The sequence below is a fragment of the Pollachius pollachius genome, assembly GCF_949987615.1.
Source record: "Pollachius pollachius genome assembly, chromosome: 2".
Lineage (NCBI taxonomy): Eukaryota > Metazoa > Chordata > Actinopteri > Gadiformes > Gadidae > Pollachius > Pollachius pollachius.
The window spans coordinates 13,219,406-13,246,651 of NC_136935.1; the positions used below are offsets into that span (position 1 = coordinate 13,219,406).

The 27,246-nt window shown below is 43.9% G+C and overlaps 1 protein-coding gene across 1 annotated transcript in view; it reads right to left on the reverse strand.

Moving 5' to 3' along the window:
• Nucleotides 1-1,910: 1,910 nt before the first annotated feature.
• The window catches only part of pdzd8 (PDZ domain containing 8), a 33,662-nt gene continuing 8,326 nt past the window's right edge, over nt 1,911-27,246 (reverse strand). Inside the window, exons 2-5 of the mRNA XM_079730664.1 lie at nt 25,458-25,583; nt 22,193-22,295; nt 7,510-7,672; nt 1,911-7,070 (exon numbers count right to left, since the gene is read on the reverse strand). Coding sequence (XP_079586790.1) covers nt 4,711-7,070; nt 7,510-7,672; nt 22,193-22,295; nt 25,458-25,583 — 2,752 coding nt within the window. The 3' untranslated portion in view covers nt 1,911-4,710. The remainder of the gene's footprint in view (nt 7,071-7,509; nt 7,673-22,192; nt 22,296-25,457; nt 25,584-27,246) is intronic.

A 27,246-nucleotide genomic window follows, 5' to 3' on the forward strand; every position in this document is an offset into this window, starting at 1 on the left:
GTAGTTTGGCTTTGTTATTTAAAAAAAAAGATAACGAATCTGTTCCAGAAACAAAGGTTGTTCATTATAACAGCTCATTTCAGCGACGGTATAAATTCTGGCAAGTAGCCGATTTTACTGAGCTAATCACCTTGCTATTAATTTATTTATAGAAAAAAACCTATGTAGTGTGCAGAGTATTTCTATTTCCTCAAAAGGAATGACAACGTAGTTGACAGTAGGCCTAAACGCATAACCAAATAGTTAAGTTCAGTGCAGTCGAGCCCTTTACACATTTTAAAGATGCGCTCTGCTATTTCTTTATATCTGTGATATTTCAGGTATATGTACAAATATATCATACACAAAAAGTACCATGTACATAGGTTGTTGCAGTGAATAGACGTAAGCTGGCCAGCTGTCGCATGCAGTACATTGAGCCAAACATCATGAAGCAGCTAATGTGATTTTATCTATGGAAAATTATGTCATGGCTGCAGTTTTCAAACATTGAAGAACTGCGCCAATGTTGATAGAAGGAAAGGAAATTGAAAAAAGGCACATTTTTCATCTTCTTTGTCTTAAGATCACAATAATGTGACATACATTGACACTAAGCATAAGTCAATTTGACATAGATTTTCTGTTAAATTTGTAAATTGGCAAGGACTATATTCTTTAATTATGAATTAATTATTGAAGTGTTTGTGCTTAAAGATTAGTAAAAAAGTTTTTTTTATTTGTCAGAATAGAATCGTAGATTATACATTAATCGTTACACATTTCAGTCTCTGTTGCACAAGGATGTCTGCTTACAATTATTGGTAAAGTAAGTAGTATAATAATATAACTATAATTTCTCACTTGAAAAGCCTTCATTTTCTGGCCAGTATTATAAGATAATATATACAATATAAAAGAAAACAGAGGAGATAACCCGGTTTCAAATTTCCCCTGTAAGATTTATTTGGCAGTTTCTATTGTCATTTTTTTCCACAGTTTTAGAAGATGTGTTTATTAAAGAAAATGATTTATTTTGCCTTTGAAACCCAAAGCTCTCTCTGACTTGCCTTCTCTGATCTGTGTTTACCTTTTTCAAAGAGATACTTTTAGGAACCAAAACAGTACAACAATCCTATATTTTATATCATATTTTATGATTTTTGATGACCTGGTGGCTTTGTGAGGTGTGCCGATTGTGCAATATATGTTGATACTAAAGGGGATGTTGGATCCTCAATTAAATGTTGTATGCTTAAAAAAAACCAGCCCACGGATATGGAAAAAGTGATTTGGATTTGTTGTTTACGACGCTGTACAGGCACCACATACCTGAATATCAATACTATTCGCTTTAGGATTTGGTATTCTATTCTTTGTCTGTATGTGTCTTATTGTTTGTGGTTTTCAAACCTAGACATCTTTGATTCGTCTGGATCAGTTTAATCGTTCAAGACTCAACTGCTAAACGTGAATATTCACATATCAACAAATCCGACCCTTCCCTTTGAAATTGGTTCGTGACGCCTCGTGATTTGCGGAGGGGGACAGGGGAGAGGGAGAGAGAAAGGGAGAATGAGAGGGAGATGACGGTGGAGAAATGTTCCACTATAAATCCACCCGTGTAGGAGCAGCCACGCTATAATCAGCATGTCCATCTTCGCCGTCGGGCCCCAATTACCTTGCAGATGCTTGAACAATGCTACCCCCCTCTCTCCCCATCTCTCCGTCAAGGATCTGTCCAACCATGCTTCCTGCAAGGAATCAGACATGATCGACAATATTTTCCTTCCTAAAAAATATGCATCTGTGTTGCATGTGTGTTGTGGTGGTGGAGGAGGAGGTGACAACGTTACAGTTTTAAAGCCATTGTATCTTTTCTACTGAGGCCTTAAAACTATACTTAACAAAACCAACCCAGTGGATCAGAGGGTGAGCATATTTATTTAGGCTATGTACAATACAGCTTCATTACATGGGCAATGTCCACAATGATGCAAGACATCACTCAAATGGACAAACACACAAATAGAAAGAAAACAAATGCCACCATGACTCGCTGGAAGCAATGGCGTGAGAAGTCACTCTAGTCAGTGAAAAATAGGGTGGGGGGAGGCGATGGCGATGTGGTTTCATTAATCTCAAAATAAGAGCACATTTCGCTTCAATAGCAGCTTCAAAAGCAGTGCTCATCCACAACACCACGCACAAAAAGAGGGGGTACTACAAGGGTGGAGTTGTTCAAATGACAATAGCGAAACCAGGGTTAATTGGAGATACATCGACAAACAGCGCAGGCAGGATCTATTGAGAGAAGCACCATGACGTTCACACGGGGGTTTGGGGGGAGGAGGAACAGGAAGTCCAACAACCCGCCCCCACGCTTCCCCAAGCCCCTCGGCATGGTCAGTATTGCGTACGTTGCCGTAGCGACGAAGTGGACGGTCTTAAAAAGGAAACGACGAAGGTAGTTACGATTTGGTAGCAAGACTGTTGCGTGGAACATGTTTAGGGGAACAGAGATATTTGGTTATGAATGCTTCACTGAAACAGCAGACATGAACGGACGTGATTTCTACAGAGTGAATGGGGGGAAGGCGCCAAGCAGCATTAGCAGAGAAAGAAGACGAAGACAAAGGAGCAGGGGATACATTCGTCCTGATATGACAACAACTTGTTGAGGTTGCTGGAGGTCCCACAATTAAATCCAAAACAACTTGAAGCGGTTCATAACCGGTTACAATAAATCCATCCATCCGTCCATTAATCCATCACACGCACACACACTACAACTCCGCAAACGGCGGGAGAAGTTACGTTAGTCCATTTGTTCAGAAGTGATAAGTTGTCAGTGATATATCTGCGCCACAGAAAGCAGGCTGGGTTTCAGACGCACACACCAACAACTAAATTATCCGATTGTTAACGATAATAATAATAAAGGACTAACTAATAAACGAGGCGTGGCAGGTGTTCCTATAGGAACCAAGGAGCTCGGTGCACACATGTGCTACACGGCCCGGCCTACAACGGGTTGGCAACGGACCTGGCCGATGCGGACTAGCAGTGCTCCTCACTTAACAAACTTATCTACTTCCTTAAAAAAATCTAATCTTACGACTGTTCCACACACTGCTGTAAAGCCAGCAAGACTTTTTAAGGTGTCATAGGAGCTAAAAACATCATCAAGAAAGTGCTCCGGATATTTAGGACCTTTTGGACGGACTCACTGACACACGATGTGGTCGAGGCGGATTTCCTCGTCCAATGTTTTACTCTTGTGTTTTTACGTTTTCTAGACTCTTATTCCAGATTTGCGATGAGCCGGGTGCTTCCAGGGTTTGGAGGTTTGACTAAATGCATCTGCACGTATGATTTTGCCAATAACCAGGTGGCAGGGCCATGCTCTAATGGTCTCTAAGGAGCTAGCTTAAAACACCCAAGCCGCTGCTATTTCATAATCACATCGACACTTTCTTTTTTGCTATATTCTGTTTTTAACAAACATTTGTTAGCAATAGCAAATAATGTTGAACCACATGTAAATGTGCCATTTTCCATATGACGGTATGAAGAGGGGTGATACATTAGTCACTAAAACGTCCCTCTGAAAACCGAATTCAGTTGAAGAAAACAACCTAATTTGATTGTCCAGAATGAAGACATTACAATTCAGTGTACGTGGACTTTGATTTACTATGGAGGCTCGTAAAGAACCAGGGACTGTTCCAGTCAAGTACGGTATGGTCTGACTTTAGATCCAAGCCAGAAGACCAACAGTATCCTGATCAGTCGCTTCTCTCTTAAACATTATCCATCATGATGATGCTGATGGGCTTGAGAGGCTGGGCTAATAATTTACTTGCCTACTTCCACACCATTGTAAAGGAAGGTAGTAAGGCTACTCAACTAGTATAGCCAATTCCTCATCACTATCTCAGATTACCAAACGATCTGATCAAATATTTGGGACATTCATTTTCCCTTTACTGACGTGGTTTATAACCTATTGCACCTTTTAATAAAATACAAACCTTTATTATTCAATTAATAATTCCTTCATGTTTGTTCAATATGTATATATTTATATATGTATAAAGTATAAATATAAAATGACTACCATTGACGTGTCCATAATCAAGTTCAGCATAATAATCAATAACCACATTTTGATAATAGTTTTGCTAATTTGCTAATTTAGCGGTTAGGCAGTTAATGAAGAGAGAAGTTATTAGTGATCAGAAGACTCCTAGTGTTCTGCTGACACAGCGATGAGTTCTGAAGGAACTCAATCGACCATTAAGCCCACAAAAACAAAAGGAATGAAACAATTATCATTAGAAACACATATACACCAATCCTTCAGGGATTCCGTAGTTTATGTGAAATTGCAGCAGGCTGCCCAAAGAGATCAAGTAAGAAGAAGCATGAATCAAATGTTGAACCCTTCTTATCTTAATCAAGTATAGCTGAAATACCCCTAGAGTATCACTGAAACTCCCCTCAAAATTAAAGAGTAACCAACCAACAGGGACAGTGCAAGACAAACAGCAGGTCATTTCAACTGCTGCTTCTGATTCACAAAATGTGATGATGACCAGTCATTGTAATAACCTGCGATTCCATCAGGGACAGTTCTTTGAACAAGCTGAATCTTTAACTGGGTCTAGGGGCCAGGAGCCCGGACTGCAGCCCACTGTCTCTTTCCTCTACCCCTTTAAAAGGCGTTCTTTAGTGGAGGGCCTCCACACAGATCTGCTCCTCGGTGATGTCGTCCAGCGGCGGAACTTCCACTGGGCTGCACATGTCACTGTCATAAATCTCCGCTGCTGTCAAAGACTCATCCTCCTCGCCTTTAGCCTTGAAGCCGTGCGGCTCCGATGGCGAGGTACTCTCCACAGACTCCAGGTCTTCGATGCCGGCCCGGTAATGGATCATCAGCAGGGTGAGCGCCTGCAGCCGCTCCCCGGACTTGGCCAGCGCTGCTTTTCGGCGGGCATCCGTGGCCTCGCGCTCCTCCGACAGCAGGGTGTTGTTGCGCTCCAACTCCTGGTCGATCTCCTGCTGGAGCTTGTCCAGCATCAGCTCTAGCTTCTGGGACCGTTCGTCCGTGGGGAGTCCCCGGTAGAGGTCGCGTCCGATCTCCTTCACAGCAATGAACACGCTGTCGTCCAGGCCTCCCTCCCGGCGTGCCAGCTTTCCGCTGCAGATGCCTGCGCCGCCGGAGGGGTGCTTGGAGGGGCTTGCCCCGCTGGCGTATGTCTCCGTGTCACTGCTCTCGTTGTCAGAGGTGTTGGGGGTGTGTTTTGGGGAGGGCTCCACCGTGCCGGGCCCCATGTCGACCACTTGCTCTACCAAGCGCGTCTTTGGAACCTGCCGCAGGTTGAGCAGGCGGGAGCTGGTGTTGATGATGTGCCGCGTGATGCCACTGGTTGCTCGGTTAATGGTGGATTTGGCCTCTGGGTCTGCGCTGCGGCGGTCCGTTGCCGCCACGCAGAACGGATTCTCGGCGAGGCACTTGTCCTGGCATTTCTTGTGGCAGACGTAGGAACAGATCATGCACTGTGAGGCTGCCTTGGTCCACACCTTCTTCTTGCAGTACTCGCACCAGGTGGGGTTCTGGAACTGGGTGTCCTGGAAGTTGTGACGAACCTCGGCCATCTGCAGAGCGCCATATGCCATATCGTCACGCTGGGCCACATGCACGTGTTCCCTCTCCCTGTCCTTAAGGTCCTCCTCCTGAAGGCTTCCCTCTCGCTCCCGTTCCACCATCCTCGCTGAATAGTCTGGCTCCCCTTCGGCCAGGTAGCAGAAGTTCAACGTGATGTCTCCGTAACAAAGCTTCTCGTTGAAGCCCTTGTGGGTGCTCAGGTTGCGTAGGGCTGTGCGGCTAACATTAGCCCTGGGCTCTGGCGCCACTAGCCTAAATGTGCTCTGGTACTCAGCCGATGCGGTGGCCATACATTCCAAGGCCACGCTTTCCAGTCGGAGGCTCACGTGGCCCAGGCAAAGGAGGCTGCCTAGCTTAAAAGGGTCTTTGCACCACAGTGCCACGTTAAGGTAACGATGGTTCCTCTCCACCTCCAAAACATGCGAGGCGTTGCTCCAGCGTCCTGACTTGTTGCGGAACATGGTCTCCGGACATTCCCTAAAGGTGTTGTCTTCCAGGCTGTCTCGTATGCTGCAGGTGCTCTCTGAATGTTTGTCTTTCATTGAGTCAGGCCGGCTGCCACTGGGCGCAGCCGAAGGGGCAGAGAGTTCCTCGCAGGACTCTGCTTGCTTCATGGCTGGCTTCGGCTCCATCGCCTTGACCTGGCTCTTCTCCGCAGAGGCCTTTTCACCGTGAGCTGCGTGGACGGGACTCTTCTCGGGAGACTTTTCGGACGTGGTGGTGCAGGGGTTGCTGGCAATAGAGAAGGTGGTGGTTGCAGTTGCTAAAGCGGAGCTGGTAGCTGGTGTCAGATCAGTAACCTCCAACAGGCTGGTTTCAGAGGAGGCCGTGGTCAACTTTATCTGTGGTCGAGGAGGCACCGGAGGCCGAGTGGGGGGTGGCGGGGGAGGAACGGTGGGCCGCTGGGGACCAGCATCCAAAGAGTCCCCGCTGCTCTTGGGCAGCGAGGGCTTCGGTGGTTCTTTGGGCTGTGGCTTCAGAGGAGACTGGAGCCCCACCAGCAGGAGCTTGCGGTTGAGGATGGGTGAGATTGAGGCTAGGTTGGCCACGGCCCTTTTGGGGCTTTGGTTTACTGTGAGCAGGGAGTCCTCCCTGGTGTCGGGGGGGTTGGCGCCACCAGGGCTGCTGGTCGGGCTCGGCTTGGAGTCCACCATCAACTCCTCAAACTCAGAGTCAATCTCCTTGCAGTCCAGTATGTCTGGGACGGTACTGATCGGGGCCGGATCTTCTTCGTATCCTGATGGCCCCTGGGGACCAATGAAGGCTGGGTCCTCCAGATGGCTCAGGCCCTCATGCAGGGGCCCCAGATTACCAAGTGGGTGGCTCTGATGGCGGACCGGCCTTTCATAGAGAACCTCAACCCTTTCTCCTGCTTGTTTCAGCAGTTTGGGCACTTGTACAGAGGATGTCACTTTAACACCTGGGGAGGAAGAGAGAGGAGATTTGAGTTTCCAGCAACACAAACAACCATACAATTAAATAAGGTCAAGCTTATTGCTAAAGGGTTAACTAACTTTTACTAAAAAGGTCACATTTTCATATTTTTTTCCATACAAAATATATTATCAAAATAACAATATTGAATGAATTGATATTTTGCAGTTTGTCTGCAGTACTTGCAGTACTTCTTGTCTTGCAGTACTTCTCAAAAATATGTAGTGATACATACAGTTCCATTCTTACCCGTGTTCCTATGCATTTCATTCCCTCTCTGTTTCTACCCATTTTCCAGTCGCTCCTCATACTCTTAATACATTGTAATGTATCAAAGCTCCTCTCCCAAGGCCTTAAAGCGCTTCACACGTGGCAGACACACAATTATATAACAAAATAAAAAGGAAAAAATAACCATTCCTCACCTCCGATGGCGATGAGCCGGTCGCCCCGCTGCATGTCGGCGAGCGCGGCGGGGGAGTTGGGCGTCACCGTCTCGATGCTCACGTGCACGGCATCGGCCTCGCTGGCAGGGACCTGGCGGAAAGTAATGCCAATGCTGACACTCGTCCCCTTGAAGACCTCTGTCTGAGGACACACACACACACACAGGGAGAGGGAGTGAGTCATTGTCAGCCTGTCTTTTACAGCAGGATAAGTACAGTGCACATGGAGTACAGCAGCGTTCAAAAATACATTTTTAATTTCTGTCTGACGCTTTTATCCATAGAGACTTTAGATCATCTTCAGTTATATTTGAGACGGACTTTAACAAGTGAACTGTGATAGTCCACCTTACCGAGGACTAGGTAAGGGGAGGGCACCTGGCTGAAGGATGCTGCAGGTAGACTGAGCAAATAGGACTGGCCACTACACTTCCCTGATGTCTGTCAGTGTATGAAATGTAATGACGTACCGTTCAAGGAAAGATTAAACAATAGCCTATCAGCACCTTATTGTCTCTAAATCTGTGTTCACAGCAACCTAATATGGCCTGAAAAAAACTCTCCCAGGGTAAATATAACTAAATTAGACCGATGTGTGACGGCCGGAGGTGAGCCTGTATAGCAACACTGTGTGTTCCGACAACACAGAAGAACAATAAGGACTGATTTAGCAACAACAAGGGAGGTCTGCCACCAAGACCATGTTTCCATGACGAACTGGAGTCACGTATCACGCAACACATGTAAAGGAAAATATAGGAACCACCTTTAAAATAAAAAACAGTGTAGCAGGTCACATGACCCAATAGGTGATGATAATGTACGCTAGTTTCTACTTCAACACTGACAGGTTTATTAGTTCCACTATCGACTTATTTTCTTGACATATAAATATAATATATGCCATTTGTCGTGTCACTCCTTCATCTATAGTTCGACACATCTTAGGGTAAAGTAAGGGCCTACATTCTAAAACCAACCAATATCTTTGCAGTACTGTGCAAAAAGGCAGAACGCTTTAACGTGTCTGTGGTTTTATGTGTTTTAACCCATTTGCACCGGCTGCTGCGCGGCGCAACATTGTATCTACTAGATACAATGTTTCGCCGCGCAGCAGCCGGTACAAATGGGTTAAACATAACACTCGAGAAAACAACACCTGACCTAGCACTGCGTATGTTGTCCCACCGCACCTCAAGGGAATGCACCTTAAGCATGGGGGGCGAGTGGGGGGGGGGGGTCGCAGTGGGAACTTATGGTCAATGCAATAGAAGTGGAATATAATATAAGCATCAATATTTCCAAACAACTCTTCGCACTATTATCCCATTTCTGTCAATTCCATTGATGAGCACTTCGGTTACGTACTTTGGGGGGGGGGGGGTTGGTTATGGTTGTGTGTCATTTCAAATTTCATTGGTACTGGATCAATCTGATACCAGTATCAGCACCACGCCCCGAGACTATCTACACACTGAAGAAACCCAATTAAAAACCACGGATGGAGAAGTCTGAGCCGGGATATTGAGGCAGAGGGAAAACCATCACTGAGACGTTAGTGATGATAGATAAGAGACAGAGAGTCAGAGACAGACAGAATGAGAGACAGAGACAAAGACAGACAGACACAGATACAGAGAGACATGGAGACAGAGAGACACACAAAAGGAGACACACAAAGAGAATGTGGGAGAGGAGGAGCAAGGAAAAGAAGAAAAGGCGTTTCTGGTCTGAAGAATCAAGATCCTTGCAGACCCAGCTTGAGATTACGCACGCAGACTAAGATGAACGACTGCAATTTCCTCCAGTGCCATTTTGTGTGCTTGTGTGTGTGGGGGGGGGGGAGTGATGGAGTAATGGCTCAGCAGTGAATACGCAGATGATGAGCAGCAGAAGAGCGACTTGAAGGATGGGCTCTGACCTTCTGATGAGAGGAGGAGAGGTTGGAGGGATCTCAGAGGGACAAAAAGATAAAAGTGGCGCAAGAGGCTCAATTCCACAAATGGCAAAATTGGCATCATCATTATATTATTATGTTGTATTTGATCAAATATTTGAAAAGACTGCATATTATTCTATTCACTATGTAAAACCATACAATTGATTTTTGATCAATGTTACCGAGTGCATCAAATACAGGAAGTCATTCTTAGCATAGGGAGCTTTACGATTTATACACGTTGTTTGGCACTGGAATACTTTAACAGTGCGAAACAAACCATGACAAATACACCAACACTACATTGAAAAATGCAAACAACATGACGTTCAGTGACAATGGCCCTTAACACAGTTAAGAAAACAAACAAAAAACTAAACAGATACAAAACTCAAGTCAACAGATTTCCTACAGCTTCCTATCACAGTGACGACTCAATAAGCACACACTGCATGATGTGTGATGGTATCCACCCCCCCCCACCCCCCCCATCTCTCAAATAGCCAAAAGAAACCAACCTACCCAGACTGTTTGAGGGTGTGTGTGTGTGTGTGTGTGTGAGGAAAAAAGAGAGAAGTTGTAGAGGGAAGGGATGAATCCTGTCACACCCGTAAAATGGCAGCTCAGAGCAGCAATTACGCCCACTAGAGGACAATTACAGTGGAGTGTGTGTGGGGAGGGGGGGACAGACAGAGACAGACAGGTCCCTCTCTAAAGCCTGTCTGTCTGAGGATGTCGTCTTTAAATCATCTCATAATGGAGGGGTATGTTTAATAATCACAGGGTTGATCATTTTAATGGTTTGTTTTACTGGATGGTTGTGGCCTTCAACCACATTGTGTAACTGATATCTCTAATATGTTATGTAACCCATGTTAGGTTATGATTAGTAAGCATGTAGTCCTCCCTATTTATATGTAGTCATCACTAGTCAAGATGCATACTTTAAAAAAATAATAATGTGGCTGTTTTTCATGATAGTTTATTTGTGATATTCACAACAATTGAAGAAACAGCAATTTAATGCTTGAGTCTCAGGCTCCCTTCAACAAAGTAATAATATAAAATAAGTCGTGACACACCAGCCTGACCACTGGTGACTCACTGAGACACCCGAAGTTGAACTCTGCGTGTGTGTATTGCTGTGTATTGAGTGACAGCCAGTGAAACCATTGAGGGGTGAGGACAGCAGATGTGTGCGAGTACGTGTGTTAACGCGTGCGTGTGTACGTGTGAGAGAGAGAGATAGTGCTTGTCAGCAGATGTGTGTGTGAGAGAGAGGGACGGTGTGTGCTTGTGTCCGTGTCCATGTGTGCTTGTGTCCGTGTGTGCTTGTGTCTGTGTGTGCTCGTGTCTGTGTGTGCTTGTGTCTGTGTGTGCTTGTGTCTGTGTGTGCTTGTGTCTGTGTGTGTGTGTCTGTGTGTGTGTGTCTGTGTGTGTGCACCTGGAGTGCGGTCTCTAAATGTCTCACTACCCACGCTGGCCGTGTGATTAGCATATGAGAGCGATCGCATTTGTTCTTCTGATGTGCAAATAGAGGGCTTGTCCCCTTACCTATGCATAACACACACACATACACACACTGCGTGGACACACACACACACAAACACACACATATTGTAGGAAAAAACACGGCGCACATACAGATACACACGAACAAACAAAAGTAGAGGGAAAAAAAGGTGTATTCAAGCCAACTTACGCACACACCAGACATAGACACACACACACTCTGCAGCAGGTGTGCATTAAAGAGCGCAGATCTCACAGATCTACCAGAGCAGCTCTCTCTCTTTCAGTTTGTTCCTCATTTTAGTCAATTACGCCATCATAAGCCATCTTTCACCACTTCATCCAAAGTCCCTTGTTAAATACACGTATGTTTCCTGTTGCGTACATGCATCTAAGAAGTTCCCTATGTAATGCATCCAGAGATGGCAGAACAGATTGAATCACGTTCGTTATAACTCATCCAAGAGCTACGTGACAAACTGCGCACACACACACACACACACACACACTTCCATTCTCTCCCCATCCCAGCTGATTGCCCTCCCTCCCTCCCTCCCTCCCTCCCTCCCTCAATGAGCTTGTTGTACTCTTTAATGGCGGTGCTTCATCGTGTTGCCGCGGCGAGGGCCCCTAACGTGGTTACCATCGAGCAGGAGACACATGGCGGCCCGGCAGTGGCTCAGCATCCGGGAGTGCTAGGCTAACACCACACTGCGTAGCAACTACCAATCGGATGAGAGGACAGAGGTTGGGGGGTGGGGGGGGCTTTGATCTTCGCAAGGGAGCAGAGAGCAAGATGAAAGGTTAATGTGTTCCAATGGCTGCGCTGCGCCCCCACCCCACCCCAACTTCCACCCCATTGCTCCGATCTCAACCGCAAGATAGTTTCCTCCCCCCCCCCTACACACACACACACACACCAAGCACCATCAGAAAATATTTACAATTGATAGAGCAATAATAACTAAATATAGAGTGAACATGAAGAAACTAGGAACAGCTCCGACAGGAGTTGCTGTGCAAAGGAGGGGATGAACAAGAAGTTTAAAAGTTGTGACAGTGTGTGATTGGCGGACTCGTGGATGGAGTGAGAGTTCCATGGTGTGCAGAGCAGATCAGCTGTTTCTACTGGCCCCAGTAGAAACAGCTGTTCAGTAAACACCTGAACACCCTGGCCCCAGTAGAAACAGCTCTTCAAACACCTGAACACCCTGGCCCCAGTAGAAACATATCTTCAGTAAACACCTGAACACCCTGGCCCCAGTAGAAACAGCTCTTCAAACACCTGAACACCCTGGCCCCAGTAGAAACAGCTGTTCAGTAAACACCTGAACACCCTGGCCCCAGTAGAAACAGCTCTTCAAACACCTGAACACCCTGGCCCCAGTAGAAACATATCTTCAGTAAACACCTGAACACCCTGGCCCAAGTAGAAACATATCTTCAGTAAACACCTGAACACAGGCGGGAGGAGGGAGATGCTCCTCTGTCTGCAGGGAGGAGAGTCCTGCCTTAGCTGGCTGCAGCTAGCTCACCTCAGGGCCCGAGAGGAGAAGGAAAAGTAGGAGGAAGTGTAGAAGGAAGAGGAGAGGAGAGAGACAGAAGAGCAGAGGGGGAGAGAGGGCAAGAGAGGAGGAGGAGCAGAGGGGGAGAGAGGAGGAGGAGTAGAAGAGGGCTAGAGAGAGCGAGAGAGGAGGGGGAGGAGCAGAGGGCGAGAGAGGGAAACAGAGGAGGAGGACAGAGGGCGAGAGAGGGAAACAGAGGAGGAGAGAGGGCGAGAGAGGAGGGGGAGGAGCAGAGGGCGAGAGAGGGAAACAGAGGAGGAGGAGAGAGGGCGAGAGAGGGAAACAGAGGAGGAGAGAGGGCGAGAGAGGAGGAGAGAGGGCGAGAGAGGAGGATGAGGAGGAGCAGAGGGATAGAGAGGGCGAGAGAGGAGAAGGAGCAGAGAGGAGGAGGAGGATCCAAAGAGGGGAGGAGGAGAACGAAGAATAAGAGAAGGTGGAGGAGAAGAAGAGAGAAAAGGAAGAAGAATAAGAGGAGGAGGAGAGGGGAGGGTGAAGCTGATAGGGTGAGGTCTTGGACGTAGGACTGGGCTGTAGTTCGGCCGGAGTCATGGCCAGCCGCTCCACTGGACGGAGGAGAAAATCCTTTCCCTCTGTCACCGCGCAGGCCGGTAATCTAATCTAATAGCACATGTCAGATCCATTTGTGTATGGTTATAGGGTAGCAGTCCCCCACAGGCAACACACGGCCCCAATCGCTGCCACATTCAATTAGAGACACCAGTGCTTCTGCTGCTGGGAGGAGGAGTGGGAGAGGGAGGAGAGAAGCGAGGGGGATGGGGAGAGAGGAAGGAGAATCATCACGGTGTGAGTGCGGATGATCAACTGTGGATGTACACACAAACAAACAAACGCGCGCACACACACACACACACACACACACACACACACACACCTTCCCCCTTCTCTCCCCCGACGGCTCTGGATAAACGGTAACCTTTAATGACATGTACTGTGATCACATTTAATCCAACGTTTTCAAATACTTTGATTACTTTCAATGTAAGGATTTGAAATACTATTGATTATTCTTTATGAGTGTGTGTGCTTGCGTCTATGTGTGTGTCAATATATTTAAAAGCTCTAGCACACTTGTAACTTTCCCTGGTCAAATATGAGGCAAGTCATCCATTGTTTTAATGGAGCCCGAGGGCCAATGGAACAGAAACTGTGGCCGAGCAGATGGTGGCCTCAGTGTTCAGAAAGAGGTTAAGGGAGGGTTTAAAAACTCTCCCTCTCTTCCTCGAACACATGAACCCCTATCCTATGTGTTCGCCGGCCAAAGGAAAACCCTCAACAGCTACAGGTGTTTTTAAATTAGCAATTCGTCATTAGGTGTATAAAATGTCATCGATCATGGCAAATGCCCATCGGTCAACAGAACCCAATGTGATTATATAATCAATGTATGTTCCGTTTAGTTAGCCATTTATCGATGAATCGCAATCTGTTGCATTTAAAAGAAAATGGGAACAGCTTATGGAATACCAATTTCAAAATGTTGTTTTTTACATTAGTTGTCACTTTAAGATGCGGACTGCATCAGTACAGCAGGCGTGTTGACGGTGTTTTGACCCTTAGTTTTATTGGTTTCACTCTTCAGTCTTCATAGTGTGCATTATTTACCTTTCAGCCCATGTTTTACCTCCCACTTATAGAAGACAGCAATATCTCTCTTTGTCGTCCCAGAGATCAAAAATGATCAAAGACGTGATTGAATGAACCTCTGTGCCTCGAATAATTCTCCAATTTATTTTAGACAAAGCTCACGGTGTCTCCAACTTGTGTGTGTGTGTGTGTGTGTGTGTGTGTGGTTTCGTTGTGATTTTAGATTTCAAGTTGTGCTTTCATCCTGAGAGACTGGCTTTCAAAAGCAGTAAAAAAAAAAAAAAAAGGCTAAGGGAGTTGTTATGGAGACGATGCTGGCAGTGGAGCTCTGGACACAAAAGCTAGTTTACCTAATTTGCACTTAGTAAATAGGTGTAGAAACCGCACAACGCCCGTGCACAGTCACATTTGTGTGAGGCTTTCTTTCCTCTGTTTTCCTTGGAAAGCGTACGCGCCGTTATCGGCACCGTGACGCCCTCCTCCCGTTCTCGCGAAGCAAGGGGAGAAAAAAATAGAAGGAAATGAAGGACGACATTGGAGAACACAAACACAGGATGTTCTGAAGGAGGGCAGGAAACCATTTTCCTTATCTAGTTGGCATTTCAACCTGGCGAGGTCCTTAGCGGGTTGTCCATCAAGTTGGTGTTTGAGCTTAGCTTGCTAGCACCTTAGCGGGTTGTCCATCAAGTTTGTGTTTGAGACCAGCTTGCTAGCACCTTAGCGGGTTGTCCATCAAGTTGGTGTTTGAGACCAGCTTGCTAGCACCTTAGCGGGTTGTCCATCAAGTTTGTGTTTGAGACCAGCTTGCTAGCACCTTAGCGGGTTGTCCATCAAGTTGGTGTTTGAGACCAGCTTGCTAGCACCTTAGCAGGTTGTCCATCAAGTTTGTGTTTGAGACCAGCTTGCTAGCACCTTAGCGGGTTGTCCTTCAAGTTGGTGTTTCAACTGGCTAGCTATCTCTTTGGCGGATTGTCCATAATGTAATTAACAGTTTCAAGGCTTCGGCACTTATTACGGTTTCTTACTACTCGCTGAAATTGATATCCAAGCACGCCTACAATGGGGATCCCTATAATGTGATCCTTATCATGGGTCACTTCAGATTGGAGTGAGGGTTTGGGAATAATGCACGTGTGAGGCAATGTACAAAAGAATCAACAAGGCACACTTCAGTATTGTTTAACCCATCAAAGGAAACCTCTGCAGTCCAGAATCCCTGTGAGATCCCCAAAACCGATTACTGTTCAATTACTGGATTCAAATGACATTATCAATACATTTCTTTCTAGTTTAACTATATCATACAATTAAAAAGATAAAAACAATCAAATCCATCAAGCAGAGAGCGTCCCAATATGTATCAATGTAATCAATTTTGCTGATCCACTTTTATAGATGATTGACTAACTAACATCTAGTTAGTTTAACACAGAAAACATAGAGATCCCTAGGAACTTTGGAGGGATGCAACAACCAGCCTTTGCTCTTGTACAGAACATGTCTTCTAGACCAGCCTTCGGACCCTCCCCCCATCAGCCAGAGTGTGTAGGAGGAGGGGAATTCGACAACAAATTGAGTTGTATTCTATTTGGTTCTGGTTTTACCATTGCCCCTGCACAGTAAGTCTTTGATAATCAACTGCATTTTCCGTTTGCTGCTTTATTTTCGAAAAACACAAACTGTACAGACGTCAGTGTCATTAATGGTCACGTCAGAGATAATCACTTTACATGAAATTTATATGTTGGAAACCGACACAACACAGGCCTGCTGTCAGATCATAGCTGATAACATTTATTAAAGCTGGCCAATATCCAGCAGGCCAATAAATGTTTTCCCTAAACGCTAAGTATTGAGTTGTTTTTACCCATTTAGAAACGTATAAGGTATCGAAACAGATATTAGATAATCGCAGGTATTTGAGGAACATCTAGCAATTAAATGATGGTGAACAGTGTCGTCTCACGCACACACACACACACACACACACACACACACACACACACTTTAATCTAAGCATAGCCGCGTTAGCCCCCCTGATGGTTAGCTAACCCGGCGTGCAGGAGATGAGCATCGACTGGCGACCCCTCGCAGGAAATGGTTAGCATAATGAGCGTTAGCAGCATAGCATCAGACCAGACACATAACCTGCCCAGGCGGCACTGTCGTCATGAACGTATTGGCTTGACAATCCTGAGGAATTGATTGTTGTTGAGGTGAACAAACACAGGCGTCTCCTGTGTTTTCCTTCCATCCACTCAGTGCTAGCTTTGTGGCCAGGCATCCCCAGTGGCTATTAGAGGTTCATTTAGTCCGCTAAGCAGAAACGACGAAACGATGTTGGCGCTGATGGCCTGCTTCAGCCGTTATTAGATAATGCTCCAGACGATCCTATTGGCCGCAGCCTCCTGTTGGGAGCGGGCTATGGAGAAGACAAGCTGGGCTCTCAGAACCAGTGGTGTGTATAGATGTTTAGCATATTTAAAATCCTACCTTCATGCAGGATGCTATATCCTTTGGATTTGTGATGGGTCTCCTCATGCACTTTGAGACTGTAACTGTAGTAATATCATGTTAATAAGGAGTGCACAAATCAAATGGACTTGACCTGAATAATGCATTAACTTATTATTTAGCTGTTTATTTTAAATAAGAAGTTGTTTTAAGTAAAACAACATTCTCATTTTACTTAATTAATTTTAGGTAATAAAATATGCAATCATATTTTAATTCAAATATTTTAGGAATCATGCACATTAGTTACGTTAATAAACCTTTAAGTAACATTAGCTAATGCAGTAATAAGCATTAACTAGTCATTAATTAACCAACTTATCCTAACGCTTACCTTTTCCCTCCCCGTAACCCTAACCCTTATGCTAATGCCATATAATAAAACAAATTACTGTATTAACTAATGTTATTTAATGACTAATTAATCCACCCGTATTGTAAAGTGTTACCCTGCTCACTGTTACATTGAATATTGTTTCCCAGGGACTGAAATGTTTGCTGCTGTGATAGAATTAATGATAATAGATAATGAACAGGATGAGAGATAATTAATCGTTTCCCGGAGGACCACAATGGAGAATTGGTCAGATTTCAAACCTCTTAATGAAATCTCACAAACTCAAAGCAACACCACTACAGAAGCTTGTCTAGACGGGGCAGGAACCCATACCATGGATGTTTCTAGCTAAATATAATTTGGAAAATGATAAGCATTATGACACCTTCCTCAAGGAAGGCTACAGGTTGTGCTCGGAATGTAGATTAAGAACAGATAATACTGGGATTGGACCTGCTTTAACTGCTGTCGCCGAAGTTTAACCACGGGTGGATCAGTACCAAGGTCAGAGCTTCAGTGGCTGGTTGATCTTCAACTGGTACAAGCCTCTGCTTAGCATTCTACAGTCTGTGGTAGGAGCTAGCCAGCCATTTATATCCACCTTTATGTCCACCTATCCTAGAAACTCAAACTTCCTCCATTCAAAAGATGCAACAATCTCTTCCACAGAGCTATTGACAGAGCTATTGGAGCAACACCAGATCAGATCTGAATGTATTGGAACCGCAACAGATGGCTCAGCCGTAGACCTCCGCCAAGACCAGGGAAAATCCCAGAAAAGCCATCAGCTCGTCTAAAGATCCCCCATGAGTATCACACCAAGTTAGTCTTCCATATGGCTCACCCGAGCACCTAAGCTAAATTTGCCTCATAGGATTAATTAGGTGTTATCTTATCTTACCAGGGTGGACAATTAACAACTAAACACTGCTCATTAACCCTAATGTTTTTATTTTTTGCTCATGGCATCGCAGATTTAGTCAATAATATGTCATTAATGACAAATAGCTGTCACACATAAACCAGATTCCCAGCTCATATTTTCCTGCTATTTCTGATGTGAACCAAGAAAAAACGTAGTTAAGGAGGAATTAAATAAATATCTGCATGTCAGGAGCTATAACAAGACGATAAGACTTGATAGGTTGACGAATACATTCATGATTTATGAACAACAACAACTCAAATTGATGTACTTTAAAGCTCTGCGTGCATGCCTGCCCGTGTAGAAAGACGCGTGGAGATGCACGATGAAGTCCACTCAAAAACATCTGTGAGGACGGATCCGGTCCCCTGGGTTTCAAGATGTTTGTGTGTCTTAATCTCAACGCTGTGACATTCCAACCACAGGGGAGCCTTCTGGAGGGCCTGCAGGAAACTCAGACGTTTGGTTTCCACGGCTGGGACCCAGGAAAAGACCTGACACCCCAGACCACATACCGAGATGGCGGGGAACGTTCCTCTGTAGCACTGCTGTTGTGTTGACCGAGCGTTTTCAGTCTCATGTACCCCCACAGCCCCCTCACCCCTATCAGCACCACTCAAGTACCCCTTCACCCATGCCAAACCACAAGTGTTTCCGTTGAGATAGCACAAATGTTAACATTGAAGTGGGCCAAGAACAAATATTAAACAATCATAATTAAGTATCATTGTTTTATATTATATTTTAGTGACCTAGGAACTTATATTATACGATTATCATTAAGTGTCAAGGTTAATATTTTAGTGACCTAAGAACTAGTATTAAACAATTGTCATTAAGTATCATTGTTACATTTTTTGTGAAATAAAATTGCTTTTAAAGAATCTAATGTTTACTTCAATTTTGGTTTTAACGTTATGATCAGCCACCATCAGTATCCTCAGTATTTTTGCTTTTGTATTTCAACTAATGTTAATATTTTTACTTTGTAATTTGTAAATATGATTTTAAAGTCGACTTATGATGCTTTTAACTTGTAGTAGCCTTATCATTGCTATGTATACATGCAAATGATACATTTTCGGAAAAAGGCATCATTGCAGATTTCAATATTAGAAAGTCCTGGCTATATTTAGATTTTTATATACATGTATATTCCATCTGAAACATTGTTCAGCCAGACTCACAGATATTTACAAGGGTTGACATGGACTGAACTGTTCATCTCTTCCCACAAACATGTACACGCAAACACACGTACACATATACACACACACTTCCGCTCTGACAAGCTGTCAGAAGACATCAACACTCAGGTTAATGATGGAATCAGTGGCGCAGATGTGCAAACAACACACACAAATAAACCAGCTCAAAAGGGAAACATAATGCGCGCACACACACACACACACACACAACCACCTGAAATGGGGCACACAGGCACACAGACAAAATATACAGTGACGTACTCTAAGCAAACAGCAAACAGGCCAGTAGGAAATATAGGAATAAAAGGATCCTTCTGCATTGAAAACCATTCATAGAAAACGTAAGACCATACTAGACAGGAAGTCTGTATGTGTGTCTTTGTGTCTGTGTGTGTACCACCATGGCGATACAATAACTTATCGAGACACCGTGCTCATGAAAGACCACCAAGCATGCCCCACTCACAAACTGATCCACACTGCTCCATTCACCACATAATACCATCAATGTTCTCACTATCCCTGATCCTCACTAGAGTGCTGCATATGGTAATGAAGCTGGCGGTTATGCTTATTGATTTGTCCATCCGTGTCTAAAACGTCATACCAGGACCATTTTTAAATGAAACCTTTGCAACACTATTCTCTAGAGGCTTAAACACAATTTATTTATATTCAAAAAATGTGTAGATTGATGTATTCATTTGGAGTGGATACCATGAGGATGTTGAGTCATTGGACGACTGTGTGTGTGCGTGTGCGTGCGTTATCAGCCTCCGTCCAATAAGGTTGGCAGACGCACTATCAGACGGCCATCAGTAATAACACCAAGCAAATACAAGACGACACACACACTCCATAGCTTTGTACACACATTATCAACAAACACACACACATGCACACAAAAAAACACACAAAAACACACAGATAGACTCACAATAACATGTTAACACAGACCCAGACAATAACACACAGTCAAGACACACAGCCTATGTCGTCCATTCAAAGCCAATATTATCATTATCAACTGTGTGTGCATTCATGCAAGTGTGCGTGTGTGTGGGAGTGAGTGAGCCTGTTGTCCAGCTGCAAGTCTTTCTTCTCAATTCAAAAACAAAACGTACATAGGGAACCTCGACAAAACATTTGACGTGCACGCACACCCGGACACACACACGCGCAGACAAACACACACACACACACACACACACACACACACACCTCTGCTGATCAACCTTATTTTGGTGGAGGAGGAAGGGAGTAAGAGGAGGAGGAGGGAGGATACTTAAGAGACAGAGGAGTCCAAGAGAGAGAGGTGGACGGGGGCGGAGGGGGAGTAGGAGTGACCTTTTCTGGCCGGTGTAGTATCTGTAATCCTGGCTCTAGAGGGAACAGTGGACTGGAGAGGTCTGGTAAACCACCCCCAAATGCCAGCCTGCATCTGCATCTATTGCACCAATAACACACACCTTTGAAGTGGTTCGAGAGGGGAGAGGGTGGGAGGAGAGGGGAGGAGAGTGTCCTTCAGAAGCGGCGGCCATGTTGGTCGCCAAGCAGCAGCGACAGTTGAAGCTCAAAGTGAGCGTTTCAGAGCGGAGCTGTAACCTCCATTTTTGTCAAGATACGGAGAGAAAGACTGCGGGAGGTTCTATAGTCACGCAAAAGTTTAGCATTTCAATGCACTTTGGTGGATATTCAATTTGTTAGATTTTATATATCAGACTGTTGAAAAAGTATTTTGTATGAAACTCAAAAACAAATGCACAAATATCTTTACAAACATTCCGATATTACATAGGGCCTCCAAAATGCATTTCATTTAGGTGGAATCAAACCTAGTGTTTAATATCACTCCACATGTGAGAGAGGGTAGTGCAACAGTTCATCTTTAGCTCAGCAAAACAGGGCAGAATCAAAATAAGAAGAATAACTGCCCCCTGATGGCGGAACAGTAGACTGCACCCCGAAAAGACTGTCAAACAGCAACAATGCCTTCCTCCGTGGTTCAAATTTCACAATCTCCTTTTATGGACAATACAAATGTCATTCACAAGAGTGCCACAGGCAAAAGATTAAAAGATACATCCCCTTCTTGTAGAGACACAATCAGTCATGACATTTCACTTTCCCATGGTTGTTAGTCACTTCCTAGCCAAGCCGAAGTTGTAATTTTAATATCTCTAAATTGCTGCAATTAGAAGCGGGTTTACTGGGTTTCCTTTGTGGTTTAAAATGGCAATGCCACATGGAGGGAATCCAATTTGCTAGGGTAAGTGGGGAGTTAGGGGTCGGGAATAATTATTATTTTTGATTTGTTTCCGCTAATCAACAGAACTGACATTTACGTTCAGACAATACTGCATCCGTCACAGGTGTCATCGAGTATCACTCGCTATCATATCAAACTGCTAATTAGAGACAACATCACGTGAAAATTAGCTCGTTCACCTTTATAACTCAATTTCGCCTCCCCAACCAAAAACCGTTGGCATCAAAATCTGATGAATTAAAATGTGGGATTTTACCGTGTGGCAGGCATACATTTATGTAGACATAACATCAATGTCTCTTCCTAGATCTCTTCTAATGATCTTCAAGTGATCGTTTGAAAGCAAGGCTTCCAGATCTATTAATAGTACTCTGAATACAAGCACAATCCAATGTTGACTGTCACACGACATTAGAAATAAACCAGTCATATTCTCTATTTTCTAAAGGGTATGAGGTTCATCAGCCGTTACTTTATAAATACATCCACAGGTGGGAGTGGTCCGCCAAGATGCCTGATGGATAGAGCCAGTCAGTATCTAGCTATCCTACATCTCGGTGCACACTCCCCATGTGAGATGTCACTAACGTACTGATTGTCTGGTTGCTTGTAAGGGCTGATGAAACTCATAACACCTAGTGGGAAAATGAAATGGGGGCCTTTTAACACATGAAACTACAGTGAGCCAACAGCGCCATTGGTTGAGTTTTAGACAGGGAGTGTCTGGGGACATTTCACACAAGACAGGTAGAACAAGAGGGAGGAGGAGGAGTATGTGACACACTGACCTTCTTAATGGAGCTCCTGGTCTTCTCCTTCCACTCACAGCTGCTCAGCTCCAGGGTGCAGTGGACGTAGGTCTCACGGTCGTACGAGCCCAGGATGAACAGCCTGGGAGGAGGGAGAGAACATGTTACACCAATGGATTCCTAATGAAACATGTCTGAAGTCCAAGTTATAGTTCTGCTTTACACTGCTGCCGTAGTCTCTACGTTAACCGGGTAGCCCTCTGAGGCCAACGTAGAGGACCTGAAAACTGTCACAAATCACTGAACACATTACGATATCTCATCTTCACATAAACATTATACGATCTGAGGAAAATAATCTAATATTTATAGCTAATAAGCAATTTCCCACGGAAATCCCAATATTAATGGAGGACTCTGGCAGCCATAACTTCTGTTTAAACCTTATGAACTACGACAGAATTCATGCGTCAAGTGATTAAACTCCTGAACAGAGCGCACCGATGAGGTAGACAGAAACGGACCACTGGCACGCCCTGCTGGACTTAAACAGATTGCTCTTGCAGCCGATGTATTAGATCCAATGCAATGTTTTTGGTTCTAACAAAATAGCTACAAACCTTAAAAATGTCATTTATTGAGACCTAAAAAATAATACGCTAATAAATATCAAAACATGTGGTTATTTTACTAAATAACAGGGTTAGACTAGGAAAGTCAAGAGACTCAAAGCCCCTTAACATACAAATAATAAAAACGTCACAGTAAAATAAAAAGGAGTCAAGATTGACATCCCCTTGAAATGCAGAGCATCCCCTGTATTTAAATACATATTCAGTCATGCATGGAGATTGCGAAGCGAAAAAATGCACATTAAGTCACGCAAGTCTCGAAAGTTATTCCCAATACTGTATCGATAATTGTTTGATTGCTTGATGATAGATTATCTTGAGTAGAAAAAAAATCAAAAAAGCATAAATATAAATGCGAAATACAAATAAGTAGTAGGCTACTACTGTGAGATAATGTGTCAAAAGAATTCTTTAAAAAATAAAATATGCATATACAAAACATAAAAAAGGATATTCTATTAAAGTTAAGAAGAAGTTTTTAGATTTTCTATATATTTTTCGACACCTGTGCAAACCCAATGGTAAAATGTTCCCAACATTTACAATTCTTTGCCCATAATTGTGATTAGCTATTCAACAAACTGATTCCACCAAATAATGTCAGTAATATTGTTGGTTCCGGCACATTCTGTTCTCTTCTCTGTTCAGTAAGCTGCTTGGTTGGTGTTTGCAGAGTGCCAATCAACTGCTGAAATAAATACGGAGTATGTCTCCCTCTGCTGGAAACTACTGGTGTTTGATAATTGCAGCTACTGTGACTACATATAAATTAAATGTACTGGTAAAGCAGCTGGTATTCAGATGCACTGTGTGACCGACATACTAAACTTATATTAGCAAGGTCTGCAAAAAACTTTTATTATTTTACGTGTGAGTCTACTTTGGCATCTCTTAATCAATTTTAGAACCTCTGCATTATGCGCAGACAATAAAGACAGACAGATAGGGACTAAGGGAGAATACATATTTCATGCATTTCAACCGAAAAACCATTTGGTCCATGAACCAAATACACCAACACGCACGCTCACACACAAACACAAACACACACACAAACGGCTCACTTCCCTATTCACACACTGTCTGCCACCGCAGACGAGGCCTCACAAGGTTTGTGATAGTGGAGACAGTCAGGATTAAATTTTAATAAGATAACCATATAAAAGGGAGAAAGAGTGTGTGTGTTTGAGTGTGACGTGCGTGTGTGTGTGCATGCCAGAGTGCATAGGCGGGCGAGGATGGGAACAGTCCATCAGAGACAGTGTGGCGGTAGCCCTGCCTGAGCTTTGTGGGCTGTGGATTGGGTTACTCTGAGGGATACTGTAAGAGGCCTGCAGCACCAGTGTTAGCTATTTAAGAATGATGGACTAGACATATTGGAAAATACTCATCCATGAAAGCAGTAGCATGTCTACATACTGTAGTTATGGATATTTAATGTATACGCATATCTTGTGTACATTTTAATTGCATTTTCTGCGTATTATTCGTAAAAACCAAAAGGTGTACCAATGCACTTTTCTTTATATTCAATCCCTTAACATACGTTGTGTTTTGCTTGCATTTATTTTCTATGCTAGAGACCAAGGGCTTTAAAGAACAGAACACAAATCAACATATAATTACTGAAAAAATATCAGATATATAATTAGTGAGGAGCTAGCAATGCAGTTTCTGTATTTTGCCGTCCAATCCGGTCACCAGATATTGGGATACATTTACTATTAAATGCAGTTAGTGCCATTTAAAATGTTTACAATCAGACCAACAGTAAATCCATGAATCTGTGTTGGAGTTTATAGTGAAAGTGAAGCGGGGCAGTGAACTGTATTTCCAGTTAGAGCGAACAAAGATACAACAATAACGTCTCTTTCAATTCCTCTTTTACTGCATGAGAAGAGGGTTGTGATCAGGGCTACTCCCATGAAGCCTGCCAGATCGCCTGCTTCCAGTTCACCTCTTGGGGAGAAACGCGTAGAGAAGGTCTGACACCGGGACCCTGATGTTAATTATTTGAGTCTATGCTTCTTCTGATGACATGTTTCAAGTTAACAACAGTTATGAATGGTTTCTTCTTCCCATAATGGACAACACCATATAAGGTTTTATGAGTTTGTAGATAGGTTAAAGACTACAAACATGGCCACTTTGCCATTTCCGCTAAAGCCAAGACAGACCAAAGGTTTACCTGGCTAAATTAGAACATGTAGGTGTGGCTTATTTACCATTCCGCCCACTTCCATTATAAACTGTTTTCTTACCTGTGTTCGAGAGATGCTTCATGAACCACCTCCAGAAAGCAGTCTTGTGTCTCTGTTATAATAAACCATGTGTTGAGCATTTACAACTCCGAGTCATACCTAGACCGAGACGACCCTATTAGTTTTGAATTAGTTTTTCATCAACCCATGCAGGGATCTGAACCCATCGCACAGTCTGAGCAGTGAACATATGCCACAGACCAGACCAAACGGCCCAAAAGTTGAATGTCGATCATTTTGACAACGTTTCGCTATACTGCCATAAAATAGGTAGAAAGCAGGGCCAGAAACTGTATCTCATTGTGCATGCTCTGAAAACATAATTTAATCGAAAAAGGTAAATTCCTCTCAAACGGAAAGAGAAAATGAGAAGGTTAAAGTTCATCGAGTTAGCGGTCAGGGTTTGTTTACCTACTACATTCGATCAGGGAGACCCTGAGCCGGCCTTCCACCAGTGCGTCATCGTGGACCGACAGGTCTGCGTCGCAGGCCGGGACCAGGGGCGGCTGGACTTGGAACGGGAAGAAGGGCTTGTATCTGGAGGGGGAGGGGGAGAGAAGGAGGTTAGGGGATGCTAACACTCGGCTAGTCCGTATAGCCACATAACCTAAACAAAAGTTTAAACCCGTTTCCTTTTCCACTACAATGATCACTGTTTTTCTCGTTTGATGTTGATTTGTTAGCTTGGTGTCAATAGTGGCAGAAGTCAATTTTGAACCACTTTGCATTGGGCTACATACAAGCCAGACAATTACAGACCAGACTTCAGAATACAAGAATAAAGAATACAACTTTTACAGAATTAGTACCAAGCAGACTACTGATAGGGACCTTGTAGAGGAACCTTATTTGCTTCCAGTGAATCAAATACAACAACAATACTGAACATGCATAATATATCAGCAGGGTGAGAGAGATCAAGGGGAGAACATGACTATTTGGTAGTCAGACAGGAGTGCCAAGATGATGGAGTGGTGAGGTGGTTGAGAAGCATCGAGACATGTGATCTTCCATGGAAGCAAACAAATACACACCCACCAAGGCCACACAATGCAAACTCTCAGTTTTTCAAGCCAACACACACCCAGTATACTTCTTCCAACTGTTTCCATGCTCATTAGTGATTCACATACGTTTGGATGGCTCAGCAGGTTTCACTGTGTGCACCCAATGTGTCGACACCAGTTTTAGGATTCCAGCCCTCCCCATTCCAAGTTTATTAGACAGGCAACAAGTTTCAAGGCCGTTCCGTCAAGAGAAATTGACACCGATTTTAACAAACACGTTTGGCAAGTATCGAGGTACACCTAAAGGGCCACCCCACCTGGAACATAACTATTCTGCCAAGCCTCAAAAGTGCATGAAATGCCATTTAAGCACAAATTACTAAAATGTAAGATTTATAAAAAAATAAAAGTGTTGAATACATTATGAATTCACTCAGTAGTCTTATATACTATAGTTCATTCAACAAAGCTGAATAGTTTGTCTACATCAAGGGAACAGTCAATGTTGACTTAGACTTCAAAAGGCAGAGCCAGGCCCTCAGTGGGTGTGGAAGCAATAAGGATTATGGTGGAGCTTGAAGCCCTAAAGGCCTGAGAGAAAACTGTTCTCCCTACCAGCATACTGTTGGAGCACATGCGGTACACCAGTCCTATACCCATTACACTTATCTGTGTGATAACCTTTGCTCCGGTCTGGTGTCTAATAAGTTCCAGAAAGTGAAAGCTTGTTGCCAAAATGTAAAGGGGAGCTATTATGTCACTTATGCTCAAATTTGAAATTGTAAAAAAAATAAAGCAATTACAGAACATTTATTGTTCATGTTTTGATAACAGAACAACAGAAAATAAGAGAATCGTGTAATATATTTTTGAGTGTTGTATCATGAAATGCTCTGAATTAGCATAAAATGTCAGTCGGTTCTGAGGGTAAAACGCTGTGCAGTAATCAGTCCTTATTGTTTCACTCCCGGTATCTCTGCCTAGCAGATGACACTCAACTTTACCCCCCTGACCCCTTTACACAAACAGCTTCTTGTTCTCCTGGTACAGTGCAGTACTGAATCCACGTTCTTTTGGGTCGATAGAGAAAGGACATCTTGTGACGAGAGGACATAAAGAGGTACTGACCTTCCCGGATGAAATTTTTGCCATTTTGATCCCCCTGCTAGAGAAAAAGACTATTGCTAGTTCTG